Source organism: Mustela nigripes, chromosome 9 (assembly GCF_022355385.1).
Source record: "Mustela nigripes isolate SB6536 chromosome 9, MUSNIG.SB6536, whole genome shotgun sequence".
NCBI classification, from domain to species: domain Eukaryota; kingdom Metazoa; phylum Chordata; class Mammalia; order Carnivora; family Mustelidae; genus Mustela; species Mustela nigripes.
The window spans coordinates 33685859-33697808 of NC_081565.1; the positions used below are offsets into that span (position 1 = coordinate 33685859).

The window sequence follows — 11950 nt, forward strand, 5'->3', positions numbered from 1 at the left end:
GGGGCACCTGGGTGGCTCAGTGGATTAAGCCTCTGCCTTCAGCTCAGGTCATGATCCCCGGGTCGTGGGATCGAGCTCCACATCGGGCTCTCTGCTCAGCAGGGAGCCTGCTTCTCCCTCTCCCTGTCTTCCTGCCTCTCTGCCTACTTGTGATCTCTGTCAAATAAATAAATAAAATCTTTAAAAAAAGAGAGATTTATTTATTTATTTGAGAGAAGGGGAAGGACAGAGGGAGAGTCCTTTTTTTTAACTCAAAAAATTTTTTTAAGATTTTTTAAAAATTTTATTTATTTGAGAGAGAGAGAGAGACTATGAGTAGAGAGAGGCAGAGGGAGAGGGAGAAGCAGGCTCCCTGCTGAACAAAGAGCCATGGGGCTGGATCTGAGGACTTCAGGATCATGACCTGAGCTAAAGGCAGCTGCTTACCCAGCTGAGCCCCCCAGAAACCCCTGGTTTTGACACTCTTGATGTGGGTTTTCTCGGGCCCTTTCCCATGAGATTTCCTGCCTGAGTCGGTGGCCCAGTCCCATCCCTGCTGCCACTTTCCTTCCCTGCTCTTCCCCAACACTGTCAGGCCCTTTACCAGCCCTCGCTCTGATCATGGTGATCACTTCCCTTCTCACTGTGCGCAGGTCCCTGCGGAGCCCTGAAACCTTCAGTGGCTCCCCATCACTTCCAGGATAAAAGTCTCGTCTCCCTAGCCTGCTGCTCACTCTGCGGATTGCCCACACACTGCTTTTTCCATTTCTCGCCATTCCATATACCTGAGCTATGGCCAGCTTCTCCAGATGCTTGATGAAGCGGATTCTGGGTCTCGTGCTGATACCTTCAGTTGTAGCATCCTCTTAACAAGCACATACTCGATAAATGGGGTTATCATCCCCATCACGTAGATGAGAAATTGGACTCAAGGAGACATAGAGCCTTGGCTAGAATGTCATAGCTCACAGGATTGGAGCTCCAGGCTTGTGACTTGAGCCCACATTCTCTCCCGCCTTACACACTCTTCTCCCCAGCCCTTCACACCCACTTGACACAGAGTAGGCCCTCCATAAAGACAGGAGATGAGCGGACAGCAAGCCATTCCCTCATGAGACAGGCCCGTGTGTGTCATGTACTATATTAATCTCCAGTGCAGGATTCTGGCCTCAGCATAGCCGGCAGCGCATCCCTCACAGGAAATGCTCCCTCGGCGAGCAGGATGCAGGGTTTTCCGAATGATGTCATTGGCTCTTGTGCCCCTTTCCAACATGTGCTGTCATGTGGGGAGGTCCTCAGCCTCCTTCATGACGCCCTGTGCCTACTGTAGCAAGCACGTGGGGGAGCGCTCCCAGCGGGCATCTCGGCTAACCGTCTGTCACAGCTACCCAGATCCAGTGGTAGGGTCTGCTTGTTTCTGATCACTATGTCCTTTTTAATCAACAAACAAAATATGATCCAGAGATGGCTAGACCCAACGGGCATCCTGCCCCTGTTGGAACTTAATCTCTTGAGGACAGAAGCTTCTCTGGGTCACCACTGCGTCCGTGGTGCTTTGGAATGGGACCTGGCACTAATAGGTGCTGTCCAGGATATGAGTGAAGTCCCCAAAGAGCTCTCCACACTGTCTTGTCTCCCTTACATCACCCCCCATTCTCTCTCACTGAGCACAGACAGTAGTCAGCTCCCTCCTTTGGAGACACAGTCTGTTCCTGGTTTTTCCCCTGCCTCCCTGGCCACCTCTTCTGGCTCCTCACCTCAGCTTTACCTGAAGGTTGGCCTTTCGGGGTCTCGGGTTCCAGCTGCACGCTCCCCCTGGGTAGTCGCCTCAGGCTCCAGGTGGTGAGTCACCAGCGTGCCTCCACAGCCCACACCTCTCCTAGAACGCCCACCTCCTGCATCCAGCTGCTGTCTTGGCATCTGCACTTGGCTGACGAATGGGCATCTCAAATTTAGTGTATTTAAAACTGGGCTCCTGAGCTCCGGACACCCGCTCCTCCCCCAGCTTCCCCACCTCCATACATGGCGTCATATGTACCTACTTGCTCAAGCCACCAATCTGGAGTCCTCTTGCTTTCCTTTTTTTTTTTTTTTTAACCTTACACTAGCATCTAATGCATCTGAACTAGCAACTTCTGCTAGTGTTGCATCCAGAATATAGGCCGTGCCCATCTGTTCCTCTTGTCTCAGAGCCACCTCCCATCTGGACCACTGCAAAAGGCCCCTGCCTCGTCTCCCACTGCACTTCCTTGCTGGCCCCTCTTTAGGAGAACCTGCTTGGCCTTTTATAAGACCATCGGGAACAAGTAACACATCCTCTTTTTTTTTTTTTAAGATTTTATTAATTTATTTATTTGACACAGAGCACAAGTTGGGGAAGCAGCAGGCAAAGGAAGAGGGAGAAACAGGCTTTCTGATGGGGGGCTTGATCCCAGGATGCTGGGATCATAACGCCCAGATAACTGAGCCACCCAGGCACCCCAGCATCCTCTCTTTAAAACACATTGCCCTCTGCTGTGCTTAGAATGAAATCAGACTTCTTCCCTTGCTCCCAAAGCTTCAGGGAATGGGGCTCTGCCTCCCAGTCCACCCCCATCCTGCAGCACTCCCCGTGCTCCCAGAGCTGGGCCATTCTTGCTGCCTTCCTGCTCTGTGAACACCCCCTGTACATTTTGCTTCAGATGCTTTGCACTTGCTTGTTCCTCTGCAGAGAACGTGTTTTCCTCGGTTCTTTACATGATTGGCTCCTTCTCATGAAGGGGATTCTCAGGTCAAATGTCATCTCCTTGCAGGCCTCCCCTGTCTGTTCATTCTAACATAAACACTTTTCCCTGTCCTCGTCACTGCCTAGCACAAACTCAGGATTCCTGCATAGCACTTGTCACTTTCTGAAATTGTGTCCTGAATCTATTTATTGACTCTCCCTCTTCTCCGCCTCAGCCCCATGAGATCAAGGATGTTGTCAGTGGCGAGTAAATTTTGGATGAGCTAGTGGGTACTGTATAGGCTGGATGGCCGTGGTTGGGTCCTCCTAATACCCATAGTACAGGCCTGACTGGCCAGCTCTGCAAACTCCAGCACATCCTCAGACAACCTCGTGCTTAGATTCTGTTTAGTTTAGTTTAGTTTAGTTTAGTTTAGTTTAGTTTAGTGCTTAGATTCTGTTTCAGTCTAGGCAGAGCCTGCTTGGGCCCAGCAGTTGGCCTTCAGCCCCCACAGGACCACCCGGGCCCACCCTGTCTCCTGGTGGCCAGCCTCATGCCAGCCGGCTGCCCAGTGGCTGGCCCCAGCCCCCGATCATGTCCTTTGGCCCTTTTCTCCCAAACTAGCTTGAGTCTCCTTTGAATCTCGGCCCAAGTCCCTGACCTTCTCTCCAGGTGTAGTAGCTAGCAGCAGGGAAGGAGCCAGCAGCTTATCCTGTTTCCCTTTCAGGCACTACCTTCAACGGGGATCCCGAGCCTCTGGAGGCCCATCTGCCGCCAACTCGTGCTCAGGGAGGGGCGGAGAGCAGGCAGCACTTTCCCTGGAGACCTCTTCTAGGCCTTTCCCTGAGGATGGCTCTGCTTCAGATGGCTGGAACTTGTTTTCCTAGTAAAACAACAAGTTTGTCAGCTTACCAGGGGTGTGTTACACGGGTAAAATTTCCCAGAAAACAGCCTTGCCAGATCTGTTAACTTTCAGTTCTAAAGTCTGTTCCATCCTTGTCTAGCTACTTCTCCAAACTCCAGTCTCATGTACCTTCTAATGTGTGCCTTCAGCCTTCACATCTCTGAAAGTGCTTTCCCTATGGGAGCCCATGCAATCCCTAATTTCATATTCCTCTTCATTTCTACATTTAGAAAGGAAGGCAGGTGTACACTCCTCCTACCATTTCCCTTGGCGAGTGTCCCCTCCAGATGTCCAGTCCCCCGGGCTGACCTGTGAGTGATCTCCTGGGCGGTCAGCAGCTCCATCACATGCGCAGTGGGCAGGGACACTCACATCTGCTCTCCAGTCCGTGCTTTAGTGAAGCAGGTTGGGTTCTGAAGTTAACAGGTAACTGCTGTTACCTGTTCAGAATGCTGCCTTGTAGAAGGCGTACGGTGTAAGGCAGTGCCCGGGTTCTCCCCGCGCAGAATGTCTTTCCCAGAACTCTCTGAGGTCCTGTCTGCAGGGCAGTCCTGGGCCGAGGCCAGGAGGCAGCAGCATCCCTGCTTATACCTGGAAATTTGAAATGTAGACTACGGGTGGGCAGCAGCCCAAATAATGATAGTTGGGGGGGTTGCCCACGGCCATCTGCAGAATTCACTCTCCTTCTACTTCTGGTGATGCTCAGAGCTGCCATTTGTTGAAACTCACCCATCCCGGGCTCTACATAAACCCTTCTATGCATCGTCCCATTTAAGTCTCACACCCTAAAATGGGGCGGGGGGGGGGCGGTGACCTTAACTGGATAGAGACCTGAGATGCAATCGGGTTCTGCTGCTCGCCCCTGACTGCCCAGTTGGCAAGCGTGGGGGTGGGGGGATGTCGTCTGCGGCTCTGTAGCCATCTAGCACCTGTGGTTCTCTTCCTGGCCCTGTATCACCTATCACCACTGTCCCGCTGCCCACACTATAAGGTAAACAAAAATGCATTCTGACTCGCGTCTCGTGATCTTCACTCTTCCTCTGCAGTTCTACCTTCAGCTCTCCCAATCTGGAAGATCAGCGTTCCTCTTTTGTCCTGTAGCCAGGGGCCTCTCTCAGGTTGTCTGCCGTGGCATCCCTCCCTTCTGATTCTCCCACTGACCGCGTGGTACCTGGATGTGGTGATTCCGGGCTTCCCAAGGGCCTAGCCGATGCCAAATTTGCTTGCCAGAAGCACTGGTTGGCCACCCCCCACCCAGCTGCCTGCTTTCCTGAGTGATGAGCACCGCCCACTTGTCCCATAGATGTCACAGAGAGGCAACACGTGTCCCTCCTGTCAGCACCCTCTGATGGCCTCTGTGTCACTTAGATGGAGAAAACCAGGGTCCTCTCCTTGTGCACAAGGCACCCTGCCCTGGCCCTGCCCTCTGGCCTCCTGGCTCACCCCTCCCCTTGGACCCACTGCAGCCGTGCGGGCTGCCTTGCTGGTTCCCAAGCACATCAGGCACTCACTCCTGCCTCTGGCCTTTGCTGCCCCTCCCTGTGCCAGAACCGCTCTTTCCAGCTTCCTTCCTTCGTGGCTTCCTCCCTCACCTCCTTCAGGCCCACACTGAAACGTCACTGTCTCCGGAAGGCTTCCCTGGCTACTGCTTAAAATAGCAGCCCCTGCCCCGAGCTCCAAACCACACAGCCCTGCTCCGTCCCCCCTGTAGCACCTCCCATAGCACCTGTAGTAGGTAAATGCCATGAGGGAGGTGGCCACAGGTCCGTTCCCTGTTCTCTCCCCAGGAGTGCATGTGCAGCAGACACATAATTCTGTGCTGAATTCTGAATACACGCACACACGTGCCCCTGCCTCGTGATGAGGCGGCTGGGACATGCCAGCTGCCCTCCGAGGGGGCTGAGCCTCTCTGAGGAGGAGTTCGCAAGGGTATTGGCCGTGGGGGTCAGGTCCATGCTGGGTTCTGACCCTCTCCCTTCTCCCCAGCTGGTATCACGGAGCCATCAGCAGAGGAGACGCCGAGAACCTTCTGCGGCTCTGCAAGGAGTGCAGCTACCTTGTCCGGAACAGCCAGACAAGCAAGCATGACTATTCCCTCTCCCTGAAGTAAGTACAGCCTCATTCACCCTCTCAGCCCTCGTCGGCAGCCTCCAGTGAAGCATTGCCCAGTCCTCATGTCTGTGGCAGCAAGACTCACCACAGTGTGTCCCCCACCCCCACCCCCTGCCGCAGAAATGTGCCAGCGTGAGTTATTTCAAGCCTCAGTTTTTCAATTTGATCTTATTCTCCTGGGAGACAGAGGAGTTTTTAATGTTCTCTGCCCCAGAAGAGATGGGGCATTTTCATTTTCCTAAGATTTAATACGAAATACCCAAGAATAGCTTCTGTATCTGCTGTGAGACAGGACACGAGTGAAGCTCTGTGCATACCTCAGTCCTCTCTCAGACCTCCCAACAGTCCTTTGATGAGGAACATATTGTCCCCATTTTGCAGGCGAGGAAACTGAGGCTTATAAGAGGGATTGGCAGGCCCAAGGGACAGCGCCAGGATTCAGAACCAAATGCTTGACTGTCCCCAGCACCCTGCTGCCACTGTGGGAATAACCTTCTCCATGGGTTCCAGGCTGCTCTTCAGACAGGTCTGATTTTTATGTGGGTCACAGAGGTTTTGAGAAGCACTGGGAAAAGCCAGGAAGAATCCTGCTGGTGTTGTCATCTGTGGCAGCCTTGTAAACTGTGGGGTCTTTCTAACCCATGAAGCATCACTGTTGATAGGCAGCCCTGAAATAAGAGAGAGGTTTTTTGCTTGAGCACTTCCTCATTCTGTGCTGATACCAAATGGGAACCAACAGATGGTCTAAAACCCATTTTACAGATAGGAAAATGGAGGCCTAGAGAGAGGAGAGGTTTCCCAAGGACACAAGAGTTAGTGACAAACTGGGGTTGAAGAACCGTGGCCCTTTAGCTGGCACAGACCAGCAGAAGCAGTGAAACCCTCTGCCTGGCTTCCTCTCCTTTCTGCTCACCGTTCTTAGAGACCACGTGATAGAGAAAGGTCCTGCAGGGATGTGGCTGCCAGCTGTATAGACAGTAGCAGCAGTGCAGCCAAGGAGGGGTAGATTGGCCTGCACTCTCCGCTCAGGACTGGACCCACCATGTCCACTGGGCTTGGCCCCGAGAGGGACCATGGCAGACACAGTGCATGGGCAGCCAACAGGCACTAGACATCTGCCTGGAGAGCAGAGGATGTGTGGAGACATGGTGGGAACCACAGATCGCTCCAGGATGATCAGGGCAGAAGGAGCAGATGTGCTTGAGGGTCCCCAGATAGGAGTTACAGGTGTGCAGATTCCAGCTCAGTGAGAACAAAAGGTTTCTAACAGTCAGAACTGATGAAGAATTAGATCCGTCCGAAGCCGCCTCAGGAGGTAGTGAGTGTCTCATTGCTAGGGATGTACAACAGGGGCTGGATGGCCCTTGGCAGGGAGAACACGGAGGGGACTTCTAACCAGCTGGGGGGGCGGGGGCATTCAGGACAAGCAGCACCTGTACTTGGATGTTCACAGACCCATTGGCTTGAAGAGTCGGTTTGTTTATCTCAGCCGGGAAGAATTCAGTACTGAACTACAGCTGGGCTGGGAGGCTGGGCTGGAAGAGAGCAAAGTTAGAGGCCAGTCATGGATGGAGGTGAGAGGGGCAGTGGGGGACAGATGCACACCTCGGGCCATGCTGCCAGAGACAGCGGGTTCTCAGGGGCTTGCAGCTCACTGCTCCGGGCAGCCCCGCCTCCTCCCTCCCTGTGCACAGTAACCTAGCAACCCAGGTGCTCTGGAGCGGTTCTCCAGAGCTTCGACTTCCCACCTCAAGGTGCAGTGTGCTGTCCAGGGCTGGGAGGAGTAGAGGAAGCAGATGACATCAGAGACAGGATTCCCACGTCACTGCCCTTCCATGCTGACCGAGGCAGCCTGCCCACCCCCTGGGCTTCCTCAGTGGGGCCCTCTCATGCTGGCACTCTAGGAGTTCCTCTGTGGCTCTCTTTCCTCCTAGAATCCTGTTGTCTAGGGCCTGCTTAGAGGAGTGTGCCCAAAATGACCACCAAGGAAGGGTGCACCAAGGAAGGAGGGATGGAGCACCCCATACCCAGCCCGGCGATCCTCCGTGAGGGCCCAGGTCCCATCAGGGCAGGCCCGGCTGGACACTGGGGCTCTGTGGTTACCCCGACACAGTTCTGTCTGCAAGGGAACAGTGGCCTCCTGAGTACCCAGAATGTGTCACTGTTGAGGCAGCAGCATGGGACCATAGAAGGAACTCTCAAGGCACTTGCAGAAGCAGCCATACCACGACACCTGTGGGATCCATGCCCGCGTGTCTGTGAAGCGTGCCCTCTGATGCAAACAGGCCGAAAATCCATCTCTGAGATGGGTCTGTAGGAGAGGATTTCCGGCACAGCTCTGAGAGTACGATTCCTTTTCATCCCAGGTGCGCACCATTCCCTGGGCAGTAGGGGTAGTAGGACTACTCTTCAGGGAGAGACGGCAATTTGAGTCTGTTTCTACAGGAACGGGCTTGGAGTCCGGGGATCAGGGATGTGTGCAAAGTAAGGGGCCAGCAGGCCATTTGGGAAGAATCCTAGAGACATCCTGAAGAGAAGGGAGTCCCTGGGCCTGTTTGGGGGCCCTGTGATAGAATGCCCTTTTATCTCCTGGTTCAGAGAGAGTACCTTTCCCATGGGAGAATTAGTTCCTCCTTTCTGGAGACAAAGGAACTAAAAACAATGGGCAATTTTGAAGAGATTTTAAATAAAAATATATATAAAACTTAAGAGAAATAAATGAAAGTGTAGCCACCATAAATGAGAACAGATACTTATGAAATAAAAACAGGTGTATGAGTGTTGTTTTATACTCAAGCATCTCCATGTACAGACGCAGAAAAGGATTTTTGAAGACTATACATCAAGTTGTGAATAGCAGTTAACTCTGTGAATGGGTTAGGGATTTATTTATTTAGTGAAAGAGCGAGAGAGTGAGAGACTCCATGAGCAGGGCGAGGGGCAGAGGAAGAGGCAGAGAGAGAATCTCAAGCAGATTCCCACCCCCCAACTGAGCATGGAGCCTGATGTGGGGCTCAGTTCCATGATCCTGAACTGAAATCAACAGTCAGCTGCTCAGCTGACTGAGGCACCCAGGAGCCCTGGCACATTTTAATTTTAAAATGATGGGGTTGGCGCCTGGGTGGCTCAGTGGATTGAGCCTCTACCTTCGGCTCAGGTCGTGATCTCAGGGTCCTAGGATCGAGTCCCACATCAGGCTCTCTGCTTGGCAGGGAGTCTGCTTCCTGAACCTCTCTCTCTCTCTGCCTGCCTCTCTGCCTACTTGTGATCTCTCTCTGTCAAATAAATAAATAAAATCTTAAAAAAAAAAAAAAAAAGATAGGGTATTGGCAGGGCCTCTGATTCAGCCTGTGTCACTAAGTATATGTCCCCACTCCGTGACCTTATGGTCTTGGCAGTCATGGCACTTCTCGAAGCCTTTTCTGCACACTGAGGGGGACGGTGCACCTCTTCCAGAGGAGAACACCTCTAGCCTGACCAGTGCAGTGTAGACGTCGTCTTAATATTAGTCCCATTTCCCAGGTTGCCGCCCTGGTTTCGTTAAAGGCCATTTCCTTGGGAATTTGGTGGCTGCTAAGGATGCCTCCGCCTCTGACAGCAGGGTGTCTCTGCCTCCCTGGATTTCCCCTGTCCTTGGACTCAGCCTTCCTCTGTCTGTGGAGCACTCTTGCCAGATCTCCTGCACCTCCCAAGCCGGAGAGGAGGTGGAAGAGACTGAGGGCAGGGCCAGCAGCCTGGGCCAGAACCGTGGGTAAGAACATCTGCCACCAGGCCTGCATTGGGATGACTGCTCTGCGCCCTTGGGTGTTGGAGGTTTAGTTTTGCATGTTTTGTCTAGAGCTGTGAGATCCCAAAGGCCAGATGAGTCGTCTCATGTGGTCAGATGTCCCTTAAAGAAGCCTGGAATTGAGGAAGTGGGCTAGGCCATCCTGTGGTTGGGCAGGGCGGCCTGTTAGAGGGAGGTGAGCTGGCTTCCCAGAGTGTCCCCAGTTCACAATGAGCAGTCCAGGTGGCAGCCAGGGGGTGATAACCTGGCATTAGTCACCTCGACCACAAAGGGAATGGCCCCAGTACTGAACATCGCAGCTGCTTGGATCAAGTGCCAGCTTTGCCAGCCACCAGGGGAAGGTGTGACATCTCTCAGATCCCCAAGGCCTGTGTGCTGGGGGCAGGGTAGGACTGGCAATGTCTGTACACGGAGCTGTCGCAAGCATAGTACAGATTGACGCCGGAATTCCAGCTATGTTTTCATGTGACACTTGGGTCTTGCTGTGAGCATGTTCCAGGGTGGAGAGAGGATTTGGGGGAACCTGGCCTCAGAGCACGGCCCTCCACCTCTTCTGTCCTCACAGCAGATAGTTCTCAGAGCCTGCCGTTCCAGGCACTGGGCAGGGCAGCATCTGCAGCTGAAACGAGAACCACTCAGCTCAGACCGCAGGCGCTCACAGCCTGGCGTGTTCGGCCTGTTCTTGTTACACACAGGTCTGCAGGGAGGGCCTGGGGGACTCAGAGCTGGCTCAGGGGTGGGCAGTCCCCGACACGGAGGGTTAGGTGAAGCTGCTGGTGCATTTGAGCCTTAAAGAGAGGGTAACTGGTCTCAGGCAGGGATGGCTGGGGGGATCTCAGCTGGACGGAACAGCCCAGGCAAAGCCCTTGGAATACAGAAGAGCCATTGGCGGGTCTTGTGCCTCACAAAGGAGTTGAGGCTCAGTTTTTGATGCGAGAGCCACGAAAGTGCAGCATCCACTCTGAGGGACCTGCCTTTGTGCTTAAGCCCCACTTCCTGACCCTGTCTCCCTGCATATCTGAAGCACCTTACACTTGAGAAGGCCAATGTGTCTGGCCCAGGACAGCCCTGCCAGCTGGCTAAGACAGAAGAAAGCATAGTCCTCCTTTTCATTGTAGGGTGAAGGCAGCTGAATGAACTTCCGAGGCGAGTGGAGGTCACGGACTCCCAGCCTGGTCTCTTCCCACCCCTCCCAAACACTCCTTATTACACCGGGTCAGAGGTCATCTGGAAGTGACCTTATAGACCCATCTAATCCAGCCTTTGCCTCACAGATGGGGAGACTAAAGGCCCGGAGGGGATTGGTGATTGGCCTTGGGCTACCCAGTCGGCAGTTGACCACACTGACAGGAGATGGTGACTGCTCCCCACTGTGGGGGGACAGGCCTAAACCACTAGCCATCTGCCACCAGACGCTCTCTACCCTCATGGCAATCCAAGATGGTGCCTGCACTCCCCAGCCCCTGCCTCTAGATCCCCTCCCTGGTGGACACCTCCACCTACAGAGGGGTCTTACAGAGACCCTGCCTAGCTGCTTTGGAACACTGCCCTTATCCCCTTCTCCCTACAGAGCTCCCCCACTTCCCCCTTCTCCAGCCTGACTGGGCTCCCTCTCCAGCTGCTGACAGACATGTTGGCTTTCAGAACACTCACTCCAGCCTCAGGGAAGCAAGGGGTTGAACCTTTAGATATTGGCACGAAAAGACTACCCTCTAACAGCTTCCTGTCTGGAAAGGCAGGCAGTGGGGAAAGGGAGGAAAAGTCTTGAAAAATCTCATTAAAAGGGTTCTTCAGGCACTTTGGACGACGAATGACTTTTTGCAAGTTCCAGTTTGATGAGTTTTTGCAAAGGAATCTGGACAAGATGAGGAAAATAGGACTTCAAAGACAAGGGTTTGCAGCTAGTGGGGACAGGGAGGCAGGGTGAGTGCCAGGGCTCCCCTCCCCAGATGCAGGGCAGGCTGAGCCTGCTTTGGGCCCATCCCTGGGAGCGGGCAGACTGAGTGGTAATTAAAGGCCTCAAGCAGGGCAGGGGGACGGGCCACGCCCAGGTGGCTCAGTGGGTTAAGTGTCTAATTCTTTTTTTTTTTTTTTAAGATTTATTTATTTATTTGACAGACAGAGATCACAAGTAGTCAGAGAGAGAAGGGGGGAAGCAGGCTTCCTGCCGAGAAGAGAGCCCGATGTGGGACTCGATCCCAGGATCCTGGGATCATGACCTGAGCTGAAGACAGAGGCTTAACCCACTGAGCCTCCCAGGCACCCCTAAGTGTCCAATTCCTAATTTTAGCTTAGGTCATGATCTCAGGACCAGGAGATCAAGCCCCGCATCAGACTCCATGCTCGGCGTGGAGCCTGCTTAAGATTCTCTCTCTCCCTCTCCCACTGGGTCCCTGTCCCCCATTCTCTCACCACCCCCACAAGGGTTGGGGGAAGTCCTTGCAGGGATGCCCATACTCCTTT

General features: G+C 53.6%; 1 protein-coding gene across 1 annotated transcript in view; it reads left to right on the forward strand.

Annotated features, from left to right (window-relative positions):
* Positions 1 to 11950, forward strand: part of SHB (SH2 domain containing adaptor protein B) — a 142074-nt gene that overhangs the window by 105429 nt on the left and 24695 nt on the right. Inside the window, exon 5 of the mRNA XM_059411254.1 lies at positions 5575 to 5694. Within this exon, the coding sequence (XP_059267237.1) occupies positions 5575 to 5694 (120 nt within the window). The remainder of the gene's footprint in view (positions 1 to 5574; positions 5695 to 11950) is intronic.